General features: G+C 38.5%; 2 protein-coding genes across 3 annotated transcripts; one reads left to right on the forward strand and one right to left on the reverse strand.

Annotated features, from left to right (window-relative positions):
* Nucleotides 1-4066: 4066 nt before the first annotated feature.
* LOC121878879 (splicing factor ESS-2 homolog) lies at nt 4067-16796 on the reverse strand. Of its 2 annotated transcripts, none has more exons than XM_042385306.1 (7): nt 16698-16796; nt 14675-14823; nt 14006-14425; nt 13273-13468; nt 12581-12757; nt 10516-10720; nt 4067-9319 (listed from the first exon to the last, which is right to left on the reverse strand). In XM_042385306.1, exons 2-7 carry the CDS (start codon nt 14816-14818, stop codon nt 8833-8835), a joined length of 1629 nt encoding a protein of 542 aa, XP_042241240.1. In that variant the 5' UTR covers nt 14819-14823; nt 16698-16796; the 3' UTR covers nt 4067-8832. The 2 variants fall into 2 exon arrangements, with proteins under 2 accessions (XP_042241240.1, XP_042241239.1); XM_042385305.1 differs by having other exon boundaries at nt 9152-9319; nt 10505-10720; nt 16698-16795.
* Nucleotides 16797-21560: 4764 nt separating this feature from the next.
* LOC121878890 (girdin homolog) lies at nt 21561-24581 on the forward strand. Its single transcript, XM_042385325.1, has 3 exons — nt 21561-23402; nt 23731-23898; nt 24095-24581. Exons 1-3 carry the CDS (start codon nt 21920-21922, stop codon nt 24316-24318), a joined length of 1875 nt encoding a protein of 624 aa, XP_042241259.1. The 5' UTR covers nt 21561-21919; the 3' UTR covers nt 24319-24581.
* The last annotated feature ends 299 nt before the right edge of the window (nt 24582-24880 follow it).

Consider the following 24880-nt stretch of genomic DNA (forward strand, 5'->3'; position numbering starts at 1 on the left):
GATAATTACTTAAATATTGAATGAATTATCTCTTTAGGACACTAAGACCACAGTCCCAGATCATTATTGTCATCATGAAATACCTTCAGTATAATGGAGTTAGCTAACACTTCCTCTTGGGTACAGTAACCAAACATAACTCACCTCAGTACTATGAACTCAAGTTACTCCGTTGAACAGTACAGCAGACACTCCAGGACAACACAATGCGTGCACCCGTCATGTAATTAACAATCCTGTGGGATAAGACACGTGTTCTCTATCCGGGGGTTAAAAGGTGACTATTTTGGGATGAAGTTATGAACTGTATTAGTGACTCAGGGTTCAAACCACGTGAGCCAACTCGGTGAACCTAATTCCTCACTGATTCAAATATAATTTAATGAACCCTGAATCAACTGAGTAAGAAGATTACAACTATGAAGTATTACCTAACAGCTGGTCGGTTGGGTGGTGTTATAACCATTAAAGGCTGGACCCTGTACTAGTGAGCAGTGCCCTTTTATACGACAGGACAACTTCACTGTGTCAAGGTTCAGGGGTTGTCGACCAACCCACGTCCGTCTCTTCGATGATGAACCTGAGTGACAAGTGTCTCAGACTCGTCCAACATCTCCCAACATTGGTCTCCAACCATTTAGCACAAGTGGATCACAAGTGTTAGTAAATCACTTTGGTCTCCAATAATATTTTCTTCGTCAGTGCCACATTGTGCTAATATGAACTTGGTGCTTATCTGGCTGTGTTGAGTACATTGAAAGTGTTGTAATGTGAGAGGCCAGGGTGATGAGACATGCTGATGAAGTACAGAAAATAATGCCTTATTAAATTACTCGTTATATAATGATTATTTATATTAAGTGAAGAAATTATTTTCGTACTAATGTGACATAATTTTGCTTTCCACTGCTCCGGATGAGAAGTGAAAATTAATATGTTGGGCGACATGTAAACTTGATTAGTTTCAGCTTTATCCTCTTCACCAAAGGGTTTCTTCTGGTGCTCAGGTTTCTTCCTGCATCAAACACTAGACTCGTGGTTGATGGCCTCCACTGGGACTTTTAATGAGACCAGATAGTTATCCGCCGTAAATATTGCAACGTATCCATGCTTCCTCTTCGCCCTCCTCACTGAATTTCTTAATCTTCTTTTAAGGAAATTCCTTAACCTCTTGTGCATGGGGTTCCCTCTGAGCTGAATAAAATTGTCTGGCATTAGTCAAATATAATATTAAAATAGGCGACCCCGTAGTGAAGGGGTTAAACCAAGGAGCTAATACATGGAGGAGGCATGACGCAGGACTCGTGAAGCCAGTAACAGTTCAGGGGTGTCAAACATGCGGCCCGCGGCCCATTTACTGCTCCAGCCTTACCTTCAGGAGCTAAATTAAATAGTGAGTGTATCCCTCAGCTGAATAAAATAGTCCGCTGTTTCCTAGAACAATATACTCAATCACCATCACCAATGAGCTCCAGTGTGATTCTGTGTTGAGGAACAAGTTTTCGAGTGTTGATGTTGGCACATTTTATCAATATTTTGGACCAAATTATCCCAGGATTAAATGTTTTGCCTCAAAGATTATGTTAATAAGTACATATGTCTGTGAACAACTCTTTTCTGTGATGAACTTGAACAAGTCTCGACTTTGGTCTCAACTTACTGATGCGCTCCTTAATTCAATACTGAAGGTTGCTACAGCTCAGTCGTTAGTGCCAAACTTTGATGCACTGGTCCATACCAAGAGGTGCCAAGTATCAGGAAGCAGCAGTAGCAAACAATAAGATTGATCAAGGGAAGTAAACACCTGATTTGTTTGTTTTTAAGGGTTTCCCACGAGGGCAGGCTAAATCCACCTTCGTTATGTTGTCGTACTACTCACTAAGAGGTGATGGCGAAGTGCTCATAATTATGTTACTTGGCCCGCATACTGTGTACTCATATTAAATCTGGCCCGCCTTGGCAAATGAGTTTGACACCCCTGCTTGAGTAACTGATCTGGACTCATCTCTAGTTTTGGCTTCAGGTCGGCCTTCTCAGGAGTCCCTGGGGAAGCTAATGTTTGGGTAACACCCTCCTGAGGATCCCTATTCTCAACAGTGCCACCTCACCCTCATGTTTAGTTGGTGTTTTACTTGGCCTCTGTGTTTGCCTTCGTAAATAGCCTAAGAGAGAAAGGCATCAAGTACACAAGATATTACACCTTACTTACTCTTAACACATGCAAATGCAAGGACGGATCCAGGGGGTCAGACCCCACCCTTTTCACCAGAAAATTCCAATACCTTTCCTTCAATGCAGTATTATACTCGGGCATTTTTGTATCGTAAAAAGTATTTACTTTTGACTTCAGAATATCTCCTAATATCAAGTGCGCACGGCATCAAAATAGCCATGATATTGGTCAGATTTCAAAAAAAATTCTGGGGGGCTTACAGTGCTCCACCTGGGTGGGCTTACAGTGCTCCACCTGGGTGGGCTTACAGTGCTCCACCTGGGTGGGCTTACAGTGCTCCACCTGGGTGGGCTTACAGTGCTCCACCTGGGTGGGCTTACAGTGCTCCACCTGGGTGGGCTTACAGTGCTCCACCTGGGTGGGCTTACAGTGCTCCACCTGGGTGGGCTCGCTGTACTCGCCATGTTCCCCCACCCACAACTTCTTGGACCCCCCCTCCCCCCTCCCTTTTGATATTCCTGGATCCGCCCCTAAAATTATGTTCTATCTACATATTCTTTAAAGTATCGGGAATACAGAACTGTAGATTTTGAAGGATTGTAGTTCTTCTTGCGTGTATTGTAGCCTGTAATCCATTCTTCCAGAGATTCATCTTTGGGTAAACTAGAAATGAAGGCAGTACCTACTGTATACTACTACAGCATACTGGCACTTCTGCTTGATTACAACACTTACCGAAGGAATGTTATAGAATCTCTCCTGTCTCTCTGGATGCATCTATATGTCGAGCAGGATGGCTTAATGAAGCAAAGTTTGGGAGTTGCAGCACAGTGTGTATGTTCAGTTAACAAAAATGGCGGGCTGGCGGCGCCGGCTGGGCGGTTGTAGTCTGCCGCCTCCAGTTTTATAAAATCTCCTTGGGTCTGTTAACAGCATTTTCACTACTTTTTCTATATTATGTTTGTGTACAATGTGCACTAAACAATTTTATGGATAAAGCTTTCGTTTATGTAAGAAGTTCTATGTAAAGTACCATCAGCCCTCAAGTTCTGGGATCTAGTTTGCTTAACTGGCAATTTCAGTTCATGGGAACACCCAGTGTCTATATTTTGTTATATATATATATATATATATATATATATATATATATATATATATATATATATATATATATATATATATATATATATATATATATTAGTATTTCCGATGACAACTATGGAAATGTTAAATTGACTTTACAAGATAACAGTAGGTTTTTTAAGAAATGAAGAAAAATAGCGAAATACTGTACCTGTATAAGACTACTGTACAGTACAATGAACATAGCGTTTTTAATGCTTTGTGTCATCCTCGGTGTAAAGTTGGTATAAAGTGAGGCAGTTATTTGATGAGTGCTGGAGCCTCAAGTACAGTCTGCTTGAACCTGTATGTAAACTTTACTGAAGGCAGCTTTTAAGAAGACTCCTAAGGATTGCAGAGGTGATAAAATACTGTTTGAGGGAAAGTAATACTGTTAATGTAAAAAGGAAAGTTTCAGATATTTAGAGTTAGGGGAGACAATGCTAATGCAGTTTACTTTTCTTTTACACCACAACCGCTATATCTACAAATGATTATTACAAGCGAGTTATTGCCTTTAAATACCGTACAGTACAGTTGCAGACAAAATTCCTTGGACACTCGTCAGTACTGTAACTGGCATTACTTAAGTACAGTACTTTTAGATCATTAGGTGAGGGGGATTGGACTTGTAATGTATTTTCTTTTGTGGTTCTGATACTGTATATAGTAAATTATGTTATGAAAAGCAGTGTTTCAGATATGAATTAATAATATATATGAACCAGGTATAGATGCCAGACGTTGCTATGTTCAGGGAATTAAAAAAAATAATGCTTTAATTTTACTTCATAAAATCAGAATTACACTACAAGAGGCAGCAACAGAAAGATGGCTAGGGTTGACATGGAGCTGGTGGTGGCTGACTCTGGAGAGGTAGAGCTGAAGCTACGGCACAGGTGCTTGCCTTTACTGTACATACTGCAAATATGGTGGTACCTGAGATTGAGGTATAGGTACAGTGGTATTGGTACAGTGGTATTAAAAAAATGGTGATTGGCACTTGCGAGAAGGACGAGCAAGGCACCTTCTTCCCATATCCTTAGTGGCGGTGGTTGGGCACACAACAGATGCTTGTTGAAACTTAAAATACACTGGAACTGTATTTATGATGTTTTGATGAGAGTTAGCGATGTCCATTTAAAATCATCTCTTTTGACTTCATGGCATCCATTAACTGTACCTTTTCCTCCCTCTTTACAAAATGTCATAAGTGTCAAGCAGGAAAACTGTGGTGAAAATTGAGGCAGGTGTAGAATATCCCCTCCTGTTCATATTTTAAACTTTCCTGTAATAGTAATGCTGTTTGGCTGATATTTTCTTTTCTTTTTAACCTACAGCAGGTCAGACCAAACCCCTATACATGCATACAGTATTCAGATGGATATTCCACTGTTAGGATATAAAAGCCAATATTACTGAATATATTTTATCATTTATGTCTTGTTATATAATAACCATGCTTCTAAATTAGTTTTGGCCCATTAGAAACAGTACTGAACGAGTGGGCAAATATTACCATTTTTAAAAACCATTTTTTTCCATAATTTTCTGATAAAACCTATTTTTTCACAAGATAATGTTACTTCCAAGAGACATGAATGGCAGAAATGAAAATCTCATACTTTTTAGATACAGTATAAGTCAAGTAATTAAAAGTTAAAATTAACATTTCCATTTTTTCATTGTGAAATTACAATTTTAGAGAATGTCCAGGAAATCTTCTGACACTCAAAGTGTAAAATTACATCATTAGATCAGTTTAGGATGTGATTAACCCTTTAAAGGGGAGCGGTGCACTTAGGTATTTTATTCTGGCAAACACCAGATGATTTTACTCAGCTGGGAGACACCTGTGCCCTCTAAAGGGTTAAGATAAGAGATGACTTCAGTAAACTCTAGAGCATCATGTAGGTTATGGTCCTAAAGAATTCTGTGGATATCGATTCCATGGAAAAAGAAGTTAATAAATCATGAGAAAAATTGAGATGTGTTCTGGGTCCCAAATACAGTATCTACCATCATCCGACTAAATTTAATAATAAACCCAAACTTCACCATTATACTATAGCAGATCATGTGCCAGGTGTGTTCATTTCAGAATGGGAGTGAAAGATTAATAAAAATCCGTTTTAAGGCAGAGCCAGGAGACCATACAGTGGTGGCATGTGGCGGCCAGCCGAGTGGTTGTGCTCATGATTTTTGTACAATACAGTACAGTATACAGTAGTCTCTATGTGCCTCCATCACATTTTCACATATGTGTTTCATGTTAGTGCTACTATACTGAGTAACTAGTTGGAGATGAACTAAATACCTCACCTAAACAAACACACACACACTTCAGCTAGTTACAGTGCGAGAGGACCAATCACAACACACCTCTTCATGCCCCGCTCACCTACTCCTTGTAAATATTCGTTAATGATAACTTCCAGTTTTTTTACTGATTTGTTACCCACACTAATGCTCATGATTAAGTTCCCTAAAAGCTGTGAGAACTGAAACATTGGTTCTTAAATTTAGCTTTGTTCTTCCTCATTTTTTTCTGGCAGAGCATCTCAGATCTGTGAGTTAAGCTGAATCTGTTGGAGCAAATATTCTAAGTTATCGAATTTGAGAGGAGTTGTATTTTGAAATAAATGTAGAAGCTACAGCCACTGGAGTAAAACTGATATCCTTTCTGGTAGACAATTATTCCATAAAAATTAAATCACCTGTAGATACTGTACAGTACAGTAATCCCTCGGTATTTCATGGTTTGATATTTTCTTTAATTTGTGGTATACTGTACTAAATTACTGCCAGTGTTCTTTGCAGTACTGTCAAACTTTGTTATGTCATGGTGTAAACCCAGAAAAATTTAAAATTTTCAGATGTACCAACATCTTCATCAAATGACAAAAATTAATTACAGGATCAGCTAACAACAAACAAAGGTTTCCTCACTAGATGGCAACAAAAGCTGCTCACCCAAGGCCAGAGCCACATGTGTTTGCATCATCTGCTAGTGACGGCTGCCAGTGAAGTGAGGAAACAAAGTACAGTACAGTATTGTGAAGTTAGAAAAAAATGGTGACAGGTGAAGTGAGGGAAAAAATAGTTGAGTGCAAGAAACCAAAATAGCATTGCTTAGGGATCGAGCAAAAGAACTAAACATAAGTTTTGCTTTATTTTCCAAAGGTGTAGAAGCTGTCCACCGTAATTTTTGGTCGCACCCTTGTGATATAACGAGGATCTACTGTAACGTACTGTATTTTGATTTTGCCCCATAACTCCAAACATCATCAAGTGTATGGCAATTGGCAGAGTGGAATTACAAATTATGGTGGTTTTTTGTGGCACAGTACACTATACAAGTACGTACTGAATTTGTGAACTTGGAAACTGTAGAGATTGATGATTCCCATCTCATTAACCTAAGAAATAATATGAATATAATGTATTAGGTTCAGCCAAGACAAAGTTAACATTAGGTTTGAATACATTTTGGTAAGTTAGCATTACACTGGGTTAGGGTTAGGTTATGATAATATGAGGTCGGATTACATAAAGTGTGTTACGTCAGAACATTCTGAGATTAAGTCTGGATAGTATTAAGCTAGATTAAGTTAGGTTTGGATAGTGGTAGGTTAGAAAAGGTTAAGATAAACTGGGATAAAAGTATAGGAACATGTTGCTACTGATACAACAATCAGTGATGTACTGCATTGCTTCAATTCTGGTTTGCTGGGCAGGGAGCTATCTCTGAGGTGATGCTGACCATGGTGGCTATTGGCAGAGGGAGTTCTAGGGGAGGTATCTTAGGAATCACATGAGCAGCTCATAAACCTATAACGTAATTATTTCACACAATTTTCACTATTGAGAAGTATAAACTGCAAAACTCTAAAACTACTTGTTGTAAGCACACTCACACTACTGTACACCCAGCAGTGTTTGATTAAATTTATTAACAGTAAGCCACTTGGATAAGGTCACAGAATGAAGAAAACTAACTCTTCTTTGACAGGAACTCTTGAGGCTGGCATATGAATCAGGGTTCACCACATCATTAAAATATATCGTTTGGATATAAGGGTCAAATATCTCATAATTAAAGGTTTCATAAAATATCATGGATCCAGATAATTCTATTCATTTTGCCTGTTTCAAGATATCCAAGTATCTGTCAAAATTAATCCTGAAATTCATGTACAGTATAGTCTGGTTTTGCGCGGAAGGCCATTTACGCGGCACCTGTCAGAAGAGACAAATATTATTTACACAGTAAATTCCATCATGTACGCGGCAAGCAGCAGGGCGAGGTGATGGGTGCTGACATCAGACTCGCGCCGGCGACGTCGCAGACTGTGATTGGGCCACGTATCCTTACTATCCACGTACCCCCTCAGCCGCGCGCTGTGATTGGTTTCATCCTAGCCACCCCCGCTCTCCACCACTGCGTCAGTCTCACTGTCTCCGTGCATATTCACTCGTGCCCAGGAACCAGTGCTTTTTTTCTTTCAACACAATGGCTTCCGCTGGACCCCCACCACCCCCAAGAGGCCCTGAACTACCATCATAAAATTAAAATGTCGTTTTTACTACAATGTACAGTATTGTGTCAGCGATAGCTAAAAAAAGGTGAGTCTGGCGGTCGGCCCAGTCTCTATTTCAATTAATCCCATAGGTTCTGTTATTTAATTTACGCGTTTGCTTTATACACGGACCTCCATGGGTTTAATTAACTGCGTAAAACCAGACTATACTGTACAAGGATAAACTTTGTCCAGACCAACTCTAGTTTGTAAAGGTTACAAGTTGACTGAGTGACTGGTATCTAAATTCTGGGGCCTCTTTTAACTTCATTGTATATACAGTAGTAGCAGAGATTTGGACAGTCTTTGCGATTCTGTATTTCTTTTTATTTACAGTACTGTTATCAGGGGATATTTAGCCAGTAATTTATAAAGGAAAGGGAGGGGAAGGGGGGTGGGGGACAACTAATAACTCTCAAGTACTGTAACAACATAATGCCTGGAAGTAACAAACCTCTGTCATAAAACACATTCCTTGTTCAGTTTTCTACAGAAGACACAGAAGACACTGTTCCTTCAATAAAATCGTTACAAAAAATTAGGTTCGTTTAAATATTATAAAATTCCTCGGTCTAATAACACTGCAGTGATCTGATACTGTTCTAGCTACACCTAATTATCTCTTATATATACAGATTAATTTACTCATCAACAAAATTTACCTGAGAAATACCTTGTTTCTAACAAAATGAAAATGGTTAAGGCAGATTCCTTCCCTTAAGACTACAGTATAGTAATGTACTTAGGACAAATAATGACTATTTCTAAGCATCACTTAAAGCCTCTGCTGTAGTGGATTTAGTTATTTATTCAAAATACAATATACTGTAATATATTTGTCCTATATTCTGTACAGTCTGACATAAAAACTTAAATTATTATATATGAATAACAAATTACATTAAGTATATATACACAACTTCACTAAACAATCTGTTGACAATGACCCGCAGGTCGTTAGAAGTAATCTGCCGCACAATTTCGGGATTTATCTCCTTTATCACTTCCGTGTGTATCAGTGGTCTTAGGTCTCTTTGGCAGGTTAAGCAAGTTATCAGTGAGTCCCAATGATAATTCACCTTCACCGGCTACTCCAGCAGCTTTTTTCTGGATTTGAAGTTTTGGTGTAACGCTTCTACCTGTAGACGTAAGATAGGCAATATTTGGCGTGATGGCACCTGGGGTTGCTGTTCCATGTCGTACGCTGGGAGATGGTGTGTAAGATGCTCGGAGGGCTTTATCTGTGCTGTGTCCTACCCCGAGCTTGGTAGTCAGGAGTCGCTGTGCTGCTGGAGACATAGACGTTACTCTCTCTGAGGATGACTGTTGGCCAAACTTATTTAATGGGGTGCCCCAGTTGTGCTTGCCTGTCAATACTGCTTTTGATTTTCTATTCCTGTGCTTCTGACTTGCTTGCTCCGCTAATTTGTGTCCAAGGCGATCTCTAACAAATAATAATAATGGTCATGTTAAATTTGGAAATATTTCAATATTCTATAAAGAGGTAGAGTACAGTTGGTAAAAACATCCAATGCATGGAACCATCTACTGCTCTGGATGGGTGGCTCAGTGCTAAGCGTCCCACACTCTGAAGCAACTGAAAACTCCCCAGCAGCCACATTGGATCTAACATAAGCTTTGAAGATGCTGGAGATCTGCCTTTCTTCATAATTTATGGTCAACAGACACCAGTGGACTTGCAAAATGCCTGGATGTGTTGCCTACAGGTGCACAAATTAAGACCAACATGAAATAAATGTAGGAGTAACTTTCTATTTGGTACAGTATACTCAGGATCAAGAAGAATATACAACAGGTGACAGTACAAGTCTGGCAAATATGGTTGAAAAGCATAAATAACCTAACCTTATACAATCACACACCAAACATTATCCAGAAAACTGTATTGGAAAAGCCAGAACTGTAAAAACAACTGAAACAGAAAACAAAATGTAAGAGAATCCACAATACCACCACTGATACATCCTGGCAACACTCAGACTGACAATAAGAAACTGATGGCTGAATTAGGTTACTGCATGTGTTCAGAGTACATTTGAGCAACGCAGGCTGTAGCTAGTCACTAGTTCTGATGTGATTAAACCCACTGGTCCTTGAAACAGCCAGAGGAAAAGTATACAGTTTAGAACTTTAACTGTGGAAAGACTACTACCATTGTTGTTTACAGCTATACACTACAACCTCATAGACAATGGTAGCCTCTGTGTTATGGGATGCTTATTAACAGAGGTACATCTCACACAACTACCATGTCACATAGGTGTGGTTAAAATTATAAAGCCCAAGAAGGGTCACAAATTTAGTAAATAAAGCTGGAAAATGCCAATTCTTAACCTAGGTATAGATATTCTTGATATGAAATGACATACAGATTTTCATTCATGCATCAAATATCATATGAACAAATGTATGAAAGTCCCCTTCCTCACCTTATAAGGCAAGGCATAATGGACTTATCTCTCCATATAATCTGTTGGAGGAGGGTTTCATATACGTATAACGGACCCTCGATATAACGGACTTTCCCATCTGTATAATTAATGACATAAGAGGTTTCACTGCATTCAAACACGAGATTATCAGAAATAAAAATAAACTTTTAATTCACCTTCATCATACCTGTTAGGAACTTGTGGTATTCTGTAAGAGGGTCCTGGTGTGTGTTTCTTTAGCAAGGGCGTCTGGTTACCATCAAGTTGGAATGGTGTTCCCTCCACCTCTCCCCAGGTCATTAGGGGAGAGGCATCCACACCAGGAACTGGAGACGGAGCAGTTACAAAACTATACCCATTCACTTTGGGCGTGTCCTTTCCAAGCTCTTTACCTGTAAAATACAAAACATTTATAAGATACAGTACACACACACACACACACACATACATACTCACACAAACCTACACCATAGAAAATTTACTTAGAGACAGTTTCCTCCACTCTCTTCAGTACTGTACATGTACAGTATTGACACTCTCACTGCTTCAAATACCTAACCAACACATTTTGGATTAAGATATTTGATGAGCAGCAATTACAGTGGTCCCTTGATTAACGAACGGTTCAATTAACGAAATTTCGGTTAACGAATTAGCTCCCATAAGGATTTTCAGTTCCATTAACGACAGCCTTACGAGAAACACGCTTTGCTGTACGCATCAGCTGATCGGCTAGTCCGTCAATACAGTAATTTGTTCTATGTTTACATTCGTTTCCAGTGGGGTAAATATCAAGAAAGTTGTGCTCTTGAATATTTTTACATTTTTTTATATTGGTCATTCTGAAATTTAGTTAACATATTGATAATGTATACAGTACAAGGAACAGTTTTTGTGTGCCCTTCAGCTAATCGAATCACCCACCAACGCTTCTCAATTTAACTCTGCTTACAGTGGAGTGAACATCGAGTTTGTTGGTCTCTTGAATATTTTGGCATTTTTACTTTAAAATTATTGGTCATTCTGAAATTTAATTAACATATTGATAATATACAGTGCAAAAATTATTATGATTTTTGAAGAAGGCATTAGAACCAATGCACTCTGTAAAGAATATGGCATGTCATCATTGACTGCCTCTACAATCAGCTGTTTGATATGTAAACAAAGCTGCCAGGAATACGACATACACACCTCAAAGTAAGTTAAAATACAGTACAGCTCCTTCCTGACTTACGACGGGGTTAGGGACCTAAATCCAGGTCGTAAGTCGAAAATGCTTAAATAATACATAGAAAAACTAAAATGGGTGTCTCTTTTTCTTCTCAGCACCACAAAACTCTCACTTTTCAGCTTGCCAGCTGTTTTAAAGTGAATTACAAACGAAAATTTTGTCAGTACACAGCGCAATCACTGATGTTGGGACTCAAAAATATGCAATTTGACAAAATTTTGGTACGACTGAGGCAGGTTGTAAGTGCGGGTAGTCGTAAGTCGGGGAGGAGCTGTATTCTATTGTTTGTTTATTTATTATTGTACAGTATGCTGTACAGTACAGTACTGTATTTAGTTTATATTCAATGTTTTGTTATATCTATTATTGGTATACAGTACTTTGAACTGTATGTTTACTTTTTCTGTGAGTTGGAACCAATTACTCAATATCCCATTGAAATAATAGATTCAGTTAACAAAATTTTCTGTTAACAAACGACTCTGTGGAACCAATTGTGTTCATTAATCGAGGGACCACTGTACTGTATATCATTTACAGCCCATTTCTTGCTAAGTTCTCAGCTACCTCCTCACCCAACAGTCACTGTGGGCTTGCTCCAAGGCCTGTTATCCAAACATCATCTAAGGTCAAACTGAGAGCTGTGTAGTCAAAATGAGTAATGTGACCGTTGTAGTTTTCAGCAACAGTCCAGTGATCGTTTTTTTACTTTAATGTTAATAATTCCATATTTACTTTAGCAAACCTTTTTCTATTTAGAGATGAGGAGTCCAGCTATGGGATGGAAAGTTAAGCCACTCTGGATGCTATGATTAAACATAACAGGGATGTACACTCTAAACATTTCATGGAACAATTTACATAAATCCCCATTATAAAAATTCCCACTGCTGTACTAACAAATCCTATGGTATAACATGGAAGAATGGTAAAGAAATATTAAGTGGGTGAGAGAAAGAGATAAACTTACTGCTAACACCTGCAAGTATCTGTAGTACAAGATAATATGTAACCTTACCATCCACTCCAACTTTCCCTTCCTTCTTGCTAGCCTGAACTGCCGATGCCTCTAACATTGCAGCCTGACTCAGCGTCTCCGTAAAAGGATTCCCCTCAAAGCGAGTATTTCCCAGACTCACTTCCCTTTTCTTCAGCTTAGCAAGTTCAATTTGTTTTGCTTGTGATAATTGAGCTCCTTAAAAAAAAGAACAATTAAATGTTTTTGGATATTACTTTTTAAAGAACATTCATTTAGAAAAATATCATAACAGAATTTAGTACAGGTATCTTATTTCATGACTGAGGAGGAATAATCAGGTAACCAAGGAAATTAATTTCTATGGCAAAGTCCTCCATTTCCTTGGGACCAACTACACTCTGAGGTAGAAAAACAACTGAAGTCTGCCCTAACCAAAAAAAAAAAAGTAAAGCAGAAACTTGTACCCTAGTTAATATTGGATGACAACCCTTGAAATCCCTTTTATATCTGAATTAGAGAAAGCAACTTGCTATAGTCAGCAGGTCCTGAAGTTATAACTCCAGGGAGCTAAAAGTCTAAGTGAATAGTTTCCATTAAGGGAGAGATGTTAATGAACCCTGTTGTTAAGTAATACACATATTTGGGATCTTGACAGGAGCTCGGCAGTAAGGTCACTTGTCAGGATTCATGAACCATAAAAAAAAAGAGAAAAAAAAAGACATTCTTCTTACCATCAGGGACAAACATGACAGAGTTGAAAGTTGTGTAATTCCAGTTTTCTAGCTGCTTAGGTCTAGTGTCATTCTGTACCGATGTGCCCGTGATAGACAGAAGAGCTGCTTCTGCCTGCTGCTGAGCTGACTGAGGTTGTAAATTTGGTGTATGTTCTTTGTTATGTTTCTCTTCTGCCTCAAACATCCATGAATACTGCAAAACACAACTCTTGGTTACAATCTGCCTGAGTGACTTGGAAACATTAAGAATTGTGGAAGTCTTAAATGCTGTACTGTATAACTGACAACCTAATATAAAGATAGACTAAGAAAGGAAAACTAATAAATATCTCTTTTTTTTTTTGGCTATATCTTTCTATAAAATATGAAAGGGGCTAAGGTAAAATATACAGTATAAGAAAAATAATATGAAATGCAAGATTGAAGTGAGAAATGTCATTCTATAGCCGAGTGAAGGAGAGGAGAGACTTGTGGTACTGTACCTCCATGTGATGAGTTTGGTGGTGACACATTCTCAACATGAATGAGTAAATCTTCTCAATTATCAGAGTCAGAGAAGTTTAAGTAAGTTGCATGTCATTAACACTTACACTGTATTGTACCAGATAGATGTACCAAAACCATTACATATATACATTGTACTCTATAATATAAGTTCACATAGTTACTTAAACCAGAGTATAAAACTGCAGAACTGAACCAACATTTTCATTTTTAAGGATGATCTTACCTTCATTTTAAATCTTCTTTCATTTTCCTTCATTATTAGTTCAAAACTTTCATTATCCTCACTCGTGTGTTTCTCAAAGAACTCATCTAGCGTTATTTTCTTGCCACTCTTGGAACAACTGTCCTCTTCCGAGCCTTTATATAGTTCAGTGGAAGGTTCTTCTGTGTCGTCTGCAGAATACTTCATCCCCGGGGTTCCACTTCCCCCCCGGGTGGTGCGTCCTGCGTCGGGAGTCTCAAAAGTGGCTGGACTGTCTTCAACGTTGTGCAGCAGAGGAAAATCTTTGTCTGTTGTGTATTTTGCATAAAATTCTCTGAGCCTCACCACATCATTCATCTCCTTCGCCTCTAGGTAGTCTAATTTTTCTTTTAGGTTCTCCAGGTCAGGGAAGAAGTCTCTCTCAATTATTTTTTCCACCTCCTGCAAGTAAATAAATCAGTTGAAGATTAAAAATGAATATTATCAGTGTCAGGGATGTCCTTAAAAAAATAAAGCAATAGAAACAACAATGAAAACAATAAAGACAATAATAATAATAATAATAATAATAATAATAATAATAATAATGTACTACTACTACTACTAAACTCTTCCTCCACAATCCAGAATATTAATATATAAATAATAAAATAACCATCATTGCAGTGACAAATAAGTGAAGACACTCACTTTAATATAAGTCTCCTCGTCCATGACTTTTTTTCTTCTACGAGCTGCTGGTTTATCTGGCTTCTTGAAGATTTCTACATTTTGTTCTGCCACCTGCAAGGCTGTGTTCCCTGGAGTTGTTTCAGGTGAATCAAGGTCTGCCATGTTACCTGTAAAAATTAATCAGTCAAATTTAATACATGGCTACCATAATTTTTATATGCTGTACAGTACAGGGGGTCCCCGGGTTACGAACGGATCCGTTCCTGAGGACGTTCTTAAGTTGGATTTGTACGTAAGTCGGAACACATGCTATATGCATACCGTACTTACAGAACAATGTTTAAAATCCCACTATATCATAGCTTAAGTCCTTATATACATCTAAAATCACTTAATTTAAGGCAAAAGAAGAAATAGAATGACAAAATACAGTAAATGAAAGTAAAAAAATAAGTCATCAGGTAAATAAAATACCGTAAATTTCAGATTTAACTCTGTTTAATTTGGCAGGCATTCATAAGTTGGAGATCCCCTGTACTGAGCCATGCAAAATTAACCTTCAAAATTTCACCAAACTGATACAAGAAAAGATGTTATAATTATCAAGATTGTATAAAAGAGACAGAGAAGGACAACCACAATTTGCCTCTCATGGAGCTGGAGGAGGTGAAAGGAGAATGAGAGACTGACGTAGACAAGACTGTAGGAAAGTGGAAAATGGTGGCAAACAGTGTGACAGGACTGATAATTAACCCCTTCACTACAGGGATGTCTCTTTTAACATTTTATTTAGTTAATACCCAGAGGATTTTATTCTCAACAGAGACTCCTACTGCCCAAAGGGGTTAAAAGTGAAAACAGTGATTGCAGTTTGGACCACCACATTTGCCTTCCTCCTTCTGTTGACGGTACTGTATATGAAACAAAAAAAGCTGACCCTAACTCTTTCAACCTAGTATAAGTGGGTTAGGTTAGATTTGGTGAGGTTAAGTTTTGTTGGTACTCCATTAATATTGATTTGCACAAGAAATCATATGAAATTGTATATTTGTGTTTTATAGTCTTTGTGTCTGTAATATTGAAAATTGTCAACCTGCAGACAGCCAACGGACGAATATTAACCCAATAGTGTTCCTGTACACATATGCCAAACTATTCATATTTGTTGACTACTATTGACTAGTGATTCCATCATTTTCTCCTTACAGCTGCTTCTGTCAACCCACCAACAACCCCAATAAGGTGATATAACAAAATAAAACCTTTCAATCCTAGAAGTTGGTCAGGTTAGGTAGGTCTGGTTGGTTAGGTTAGGTTATGTCAGGTTAGGTAGGTCTGGTTGATTTATCTTATCAACAATGCAACATTAATATAACTGTGGTAGAAAAGTCTATGCTATTTAGGTAACTGCTAAAGCAAGATCACCAAACTAATAACAATATAAAAATTGCCATAAATCATTGTTTTTACTTTTCTATATCTATCTTCATAATTATTATTAATAATATTATTACTGTAATATGGAATATAAATAATATAAGCTCCTGCAGCCAGCCTCTTGTGCTTATTTAACAGAAATGTTAATATAGGAAAGTTGCACTTCCTACACACTTTTTTCTATTCATGAAATACAAACAATTTTCTTCAGTAATAAATGTCCCTAAAGCCGTGGTTTCTCCCATGAGCCAAACACCTAAAGTATTACCCAATGATTTTGTGGTAGAGCCAGAGTAGCCCTTAGGCCTCAGCCACTTGAAAATATATTACGGAAGATATTTATACAGTAAATTCGTCATACACGTTCATAATCGTTCAGTATGTACATAAACGGTACATATATACAAACAATAGTAAACAATAAATGGGATTCAACCAAGGTTAACCCAAGCTATTAAAACATACGCATTTACATTAAGGTCTTTGACGGTAACTTAAGACTCGACAAACTCTCTAAACAAACATCAAACCTTATAACTTACATGAATTATTTAGAACTGGTGATTATATTATTAAAAATATAATAAAAAACACTGGCATTTACCTCTGACAGTTGTTAATAGAAACGTTTTAATGTTGTGCCGTAGAGATATATAAGTGACTAAAACAAATAGTCGTCTGTATAAGGTTGAAGGTAAATAAGAAAAAAAAGAGCATCAATTATGTTACCTGAACCTAACTTGACCTTCAGATACCTTTTATAATGGCTACCTTGTAACAGGTCATTTAATAATATCGGGATTTTATTTATTTTTTGCTTTATTTACCTACTAAAGTGGCTTTGTAAAGCAATGATGAGCTTTTAAGTTGTAATGAACTCTGTATGGATTTCAGACAGCCAGACACAGGAGCCACAGTGTTGTGTCATATTTTAACTATTCTGGAGTGAAAACTGTTCAGGTGATTAGTTTTCACGTCATTTATATTTGTAATACTGTAATTATAGTTGATTATCTTCGGCTGATGGGTGGGAGTGCTTATGCTCGTCTAAACTATAGGAATAGCCAGGCTGCCATCAGTGCCTTCAGTATCTAACTACAGTAGCTGCCCACACACGATAGGCCAGGAAGTTGATGTTTTTGATAGGGTCATGTAACGGCGTCAAGTGTACCTAATGTCACTACTGTTGTGCTGTCACTTCTGACGGAGATAACCGCAGGTCCTGTTCCACGCGGAATGCTGTCCACAATCTCCAGACTTTGATATACAGTACTGTATGTAGGAAAGCTAACTAACGGTACAAACTCAGATCTCAGTCCAAAACAATATTTGCAATTCATGAAGAACTTCAGCAATGGACTTGTTACGTGGAAAGCGTAGTCCTCATTACACAGGATAGGCCTCTTTCACACATGCGTTTGTTTTGTCGGGCGACACAAAAAATGCCGACTATGACTCGCCTACGCTTCCTGAATTCAAACATGAACATCAGAGAGATTGGATATTAAATGTATGTCAATACTGAAGGGATTAATTTAAGGGGAATGCAAATAATCCAAGGGGAATGTGTATTGCACGTGTAAGTAGGGTAGTAAATTGCAGACCCAGAAATGGATATTCCAGGTTATTGCATTTTAAGTGACACGTGATACGCAATGTTTCGTATAGCGGCGCCAAAGAACATAAGAACATAAGAAAATAAGAAGTCTGCAATAGGCCGGTTGGCCTGTGCATGGCAGCTCCTGTCAAGAGTTACTACCACTCTCTATCATCCATGAATCTATCTAGCCTCCTTTTGAAACTTTCCAGCGTTCCAGCACTTACTACAAGGTTGCTAAGCTTGTTCCACTCGTCCACCACCCTATTTGTGAACCAGTTCCTTCCTATCTCCCTCCTAAATCTAAACTTATCCAACTTAAATCCGTTGCTCCGAGTCCTATCCTGCTCGGATATTATAAGAACTTTATCTATATCACCTTTATTGATTCCTTTCACCCACTTAAATACTTCTATCATATCTCCCAGCACTTCGTCTTTCTAGGAAATGCAAGTTTAGTTTCTTTAACCTATCCTGATATGGAAGGTTTCTAAGTCCCGGAATCATTTTCGTCATTCTTCGCTGCACCGACTCTAGTGAATTGATATCCATTCTATAATATGGGCACCAGAACTGAACCGCATAATCGAGGTGCGGCCTGACTAGCGCAAGATATAGTTGCAATAAGACCTCTGCGCTCTTATTACTTACACTTCTAGATATAAAATCCAATACTCTGTTTGGCTTATTTCGAACATTAACGCACTGTTTTCTAGGCCGTAGGTCCGGGCTTACAAGTACCCCTAGGTCTCTTTCACAAGTCGACTTCTCTAGGTTGATGTTGTTAAGGCTGTATACATTGACAGTATTTGTTCTTCCAATATTAAGTACGCTGCACTTGCTGGTGTTGAATTTCATTTACCATTTTTCAGACCACCCCTACAGTTTATTTAGATCCTCCTGTAATGCATTTGCATCCTGCCCTATTTTGGTGTCATCCGCAAACTTGCTTATGTCACTGCTGATCCCAGTATCTAGATCGTTTATGTAGATTATGAACAAAAGTGGGCCTAGTACTGACCCCTGGGGAACCCCACTGGTTACACGGCCCCACTCAGATTTAACACCATCTACGCTGACCCTCTGCGTTCTATCGGTGAGCCATGATTTTATCCAATTTAAAACTTTCCCCTCGATACCATGAGCCTCAATTTTTCTTAGAAGCCTCTGATGCGGTACTCTGTCAAATGCTTTGCTAAAGTCAAAGTAAATAACATCGTAATTTTCGTCATTATCTACTACCTCGAAGACTTTCCTAAAAATCGTCAGCAGATTTGTTAGACAAGATTTTCTCTTTGTAAACCCATGTTATGGTTTGTCTTGTTCAGTTCATACATCTAGTTTTAAACAATGGCCCTCGGGCACCGAAACCCACGTTCTACAATTGGTTTACACTATACTCTACTTATATTCCAAAGTTTGACTTACACCTAATACACATCAAGGAAACCATGACCTACTGAAGAACGGTGTGACCTTACGATATCATACCCCAGGTGTATAACGTTACCACATTATTGCATCTAACTGTACTTGTTAACTCAAGTGATGCACATTTGATGCAATAAACTTGTATCTTTGTACACTAAAACAATGTCAGCTACTCACCCACTCCAGAGATTATCAGAAGCCTCATGAATTTAAGACGTCGCTGACAACAACAAAAAAACTCACATCCAATGACGAACAACACGAGTTTAAAGTTTCATTGTTCACGTCACATCACACACAGAGAATGACCAAGTTGTTCCTCTTCGTGCAGCAAAGCACCATAACATACAGTAAGTACTTAACTTTCTGATGCTCTTTTATACACAACTGTAGCTGCAGCATGTAGTCTGTGACTAACAGGAAAAGATGGAAGTGTATTACGTAAGCCTCTGTCAAAAGTGCGAACTATTTAATTTATTTAAAGAAAGATAATTTTGAGAGCATAACAAGTCTTAAATGTCCAAATTATCTTTATATAAACGTGAAAAACAACTTTTATCATGCAAAGTTAGGTTAGTTTCAGGATTCTGCGACCTGATACAGGTATAAACAAACGTGCATTCACCGTATTGAAACATGTCTTCACACACACACACATACACACATACACTGTTTAAACCTGGTTAGAATTTCTCTTATCACCTCTAGTTGTGGTAGTAATCTGGTAAATATATAAACTTTTACAGGATCGGACATATTAACACAATGAGCCTGGCGCCAGTCACTAACTGTAAACACATCCTTAACGTTAGCTCAGCCCACTGCGACTTAACAGGTCTTGCGGCTGGTTACTGACAGGTAGACAATCACCTGTGTCGTCATCAGTTGACGCTGCCTGTAATAGGAAAAGTATGGGTAAAAATTCGGTGAGGACAACCGCCAGAACGCTATACTGATTTGAGTATAGGGAAATGGAGCAAAAAAACAAAAAAACAAAGAGAGAGGGAAGTTGTGGGTTAAAAACAAAAAAATAACCAATCCAAACCTGACCTAACTTAACATTACCTAACCTAACCGTACCTTTACCTTTTTACCGAATCTTAACCGAATAATGTTTATGCGAGTCAATCTGTGTAATTCATGATGTTGCGAAGCATTACGTGATAAATATTTATTATGTCATAGTAAATCTAGCTGTCAACAATGAGATGCAAGTGAAAACCGATGTAACCTCCTTTTGTTCATAGTATAACACCCGCAGGAGAAGAGAAAGTGTGGGGCAGCCATGACCCACACTTTCTTATTGCTCACCTCACCTCGCTTCACCTCACCTGCCCACAAAAAAAAAAACGTGTCTCCGTTTCAGTACGATTTTACGCTGACTTGTACTGCATATGTTTTGATATTAGAAAAATTTGACGGTAAAATCAGATGATATAGGATTCTAAATAATGGTCTCCGAGTAAATAACCACTGAATTAATCGTAATGTTATATTTTTTAATACGGCCTTTTGTCAGAAAAATAAAAATATAATATTAGTGTTACGTAATGTGTAGTGAATAAGTTTGATTCTCTCCTAAGATGTAAAATATTGTTGGTCATGTGTATTGCCGCGCCGCAACATTAATTAAACTCCCAAATCATCAAGAGTTCACTCGTACCCATAATTACGTTTATGCGCTATTAATGCTGATCTCATGTCTTTGATCGTAGAATATAGAGTAAATAGATTGGATAATTGTCAGAACTTCAATTCACCTACATAACTATACATATTTGTGTAAAACGTCATATTTGGTGATTCGCAGGCCACAGTGAAGGTAACTATTGATATTACAAGAGGTTTCTGATCAATAGAAAAGTCGGTCTGCTCGTTCTACTATTATCATTGCTTGGCCGAATTTGTAGGGAGGTAAGAGCGGCCCATTCACCACCACCACAACCACAAACTTGACACTATGATGATGAAGTGTGCAAAATTCCTTGCTTCCTGTTTGGTGACTTAATAATCATCTGGGGGACAATGGCCGCATCTTTAATGGTTCTCTTTGTCTTAAAAATCTATCTACCGGTTATTAATTTGCGCGTTAGCACACACACACACCTATATATATATATATATATATATATATATATATATATATATATATATATATATATATATATATATATATATATATATATATATATATATATATATATATATATATATATATATATATATATATGTGTGTGTGTAGGTGTGTGTGTGTGTCATGAATTATCTTGTTCTTTTATGACATCCTTTTTCCATTTCATTATCCCTCTCTCTTTGACCTACCCTATCCTCTCTCTACCCTTCACACATTCCTCCCACGTATTGTTTACAGTGTGGTATTCACTAGGTGGCATCTGTGGGCAGTGGGAGGGGGTCAAGACGGCCACTGGCCCACTTACTGGCGCGCTGGTCAGTCACTGACTCTGTTGATCTCACAGCGTGAACATCTTATTGATTTAGTTCTCGAGAGATTGGGAGTATAAGTTTGTCTTACAGTTTCTAAAAGTATTTAATTTCTCCGAAACTGACCAATTCTGACAGTTTATTTAAGACTCCCTTGGGTATTTAAATGATGATTTATATAACATATACATTTTGTATATTAATGAGACTTGTTGAGTAATTGTCAAGTTACGGACAAAACTTATACCAAAAAAAATATCAGTATAGATTTGGAACTGATTTGCAAGTTCAGACAAACATTTGAAACTGACAGTGTGAAAACCTCGTCATATCACAGTGGCATCAGTGCTGCAGAAATGAGACAGAGAAGTTTAAGGAGCAACGTAGTGACGGTAGTGTTCCTGGCGGCAACACTCCTCACCTCCGTCAGTCTAGAGCTGCCCCGCCACCACCAAGAACCTCAATTACTGGAAACTGGAGTGGATCCCGAAGGCACCAAGTATGATGTTGAAGAGCAACTAACTCCAGATGTATGGAAAAATAATGCTACGATTAATGCAGAGCAGGAGACTGGGAGAAACGAGACTTTAAATGGCAAAGGTTGGGAGAACGCAAGTGAAACAGATCAAGAGGAGAGGACAAACGAGACTCTAGACAACGAAGATGGTATAGACACAGTCAAAAGAAAAGAAAAGAAAGAGACACAGGAGGCTCTACATGGTAAAAATGGTAACAGTACAAATAACTCAGAGGTGGAAGAAGAGAAATATGAGGGAACTAAGGAAGAGTCATCACAAGACGAAGGCTGCAAGAAAGTAGTTGAGGAAAACTTAACTGGCGGGGAACACAAAGTAGTGAGCACAGACAGTAGTCTTGTGGCCTCTCTCCTCATGGATATCCGGGATGCACTCTACATTAAGAAAAACATCCAGGGTGACCAAGTCTCAAGAGACTGTTCGGAACAACGCCTCGACAAAATCAGAGATGAAACTGAAGGTTCTATCAGCAGGATTTCCAGTGATTTTGAAAGGCTTAAAGAAAACATGGACCAGAAAGTGAGTCTTGTACTTGATACATTTTCCACACTAAAGCTGCTGGTACTGAGTCAGGGGGATCAGCTAAGGTCGCTGCAGGAGAGGCTAAAGACTGTGCACGATCAAACAGAAAATTTTCAAATTGAAATGGATAAATTCCAGAGGTCGCTGAAGGAAGTCAATAACACTTTAAGGTCTCAAGAAATGAAGGTAGAGATTACCTCGTTTTATAGTGACAACAGCCTTCCAGAAGAGCATATTCTAGACCCACAGGTAAATATCACGGACTACGATGACAGAATTCAAGAAACGAAGCCTGTACTCGACGATTTGACCGCAGAAGTACAAAAGATCACGGCAGCTGTCAAATCGATGAGGGACGAGTTGGAGGAAGTGAAGAAGAACATCACCGACCATACTGTTGTGTCCAAGACAAATTCACTACAGCAAGCACAAAGAGACACTCATACAAGTGTTAGTGATTCCACATCATGCCAGTGTTCGACCGATAAGTTCAGAGAAGCCATAACAAAGATAGAGGAAGTTCAGAAGGAACATAACAACAAGCTAAACGAGATTGCCAGGAACCTGACACTGATGGAAGATCAGCAGCACCATACAGACAACAGGACCTGGAGCTACAGTCAACGTATAGGAGAGGTGGAAGATTCTTTCATGGACCTGAATTCAATGAAACATAAGGTCAATACCGTACAGGAGGACTTGAGTAACTTGAAGAAAGAACTGGAGAGGAACACGACACAAGGAGTCATTAATGTTATGAGGGACAGCACCAATATGGAAGGTAAGATCTACTGTGTCTGACAATTAAAATTAATGGACAGGACACTCCCAAGCAGTAGATTAGAATATTTTAATAGGGACTACAGCTTTCAATACTGAACTGATATAACTTCATTGCATATGAGTTTACTGTGATTGTAGGAAGATAAGTCTCGCTTCTCAGTTATGCTTAATATATATAAAATAGTCACCCTGCATTTTTAGCTAGATAAGTAAGAGTAGGTGTTATTTGACACACTTTGCCAGCAATATGTCATATCCACCATGTGTTCATCACCAATCTTCTACAATAATATACTGTCCTGTACTGCATGTGTTGGTTGCCTCAGGGTTGTGTGTGTGGCCGTACCGTCGAGGTGGAGGTGGGTGTTTCTATGTGCATACGGAGGAGCGCCTCTCCTGGCAGGGGGCGCGGGACCACTGCCGAAGCCTGCAGGGAGACCTGGCCTCACCCACACACTACAACCTCTTCAAGCTCTTCATTCTCAAACTCAGATGTGAGTTACAGGGTATTTCTCAGTAAATAGCTCTGACTTGAGATAGTTTCTCTTAATGAACTCTGATGTGAGATAATTCTAGTCATTTAGCCACAAAGTAATATATACACAAAATTGGGATAAAAAATTCATGAATATAATGATTTATCAATGATAAAGTCTATAATGCATATACATGTACTGTGTTATTTTTCAGTGAGCCGAGCTTACACATACTGGATAGGTGCCTCGGATGTTGGAAAAGGTGAATGGATGTGGATAGACGGACGGGTTGTGACCTCCGACGTGTGGGGCAACGGCCAGCCAGTGGAGCTCAACAACAATTGCATGGCACTCAAACCCATCTATAAATTTGTGCCGTCAGCCGAGGCGTGTCGGGAGAGTAGGTTCTTTATATGTCAACAAGAACGGCAATTGTGATAAATCTACAAGAAGCTCGGTAAAGCAGCACGTACAGTACAGTTGTGGACAAAAAAGAATTCAGCAGGGGGGGAGGGAGTGTAAGTCACGTCTGTCTCATAATTAACGATAAAAATTAATTTGTGGTGTGGAAAGAAAATCACACTTTTTATCGTCACCTATATGTAACGTTGCTAAGTCTCCATCTACCCCTACCATACACCACCTACCCTTACCCTCCCATACACCACTACCCCTACCATACACCACCTACCCTTACCCTCCCATACACCACTACCCCTACCATACACCACTACCCCTACCATACACCACCTACCCTTACCCTCTCATACACCACTACCCCTACTATACACCACCTACCCCTACCATGCACCACCTACCCCTACCCTTCCTTTCTGCCTACTGAATTATTCTTGTCCACAACTGTACGTTTCTCTATCTCCATAACACCAACTGCCGATATATTTTGTCAAGAATACTTATGATGGTGATGTTGTCTACTTATGATGGTGATGTTGTCTACTTATGATGGTGATGTTGTCTACTTATGATGGTGATGTTG

Source organism: Homarus americanus, unplaced genomic scaffold (genome assembly GCF_018991925.1).
Source record: "Homarus americanus isolate GMGI-L3 unplaced genomic scaffold, GMGI_Hamer_2.0 scaffold24057, whole genome shotgun sequence".
In the NCBI taxonomy this organism is placed as follows: domain Eukaryota; kingdom Metazoa; phylum Arthropoda; class Malacostraca; order Decapoda; family Nephropidae; genus Homarus; species Homarus americanus.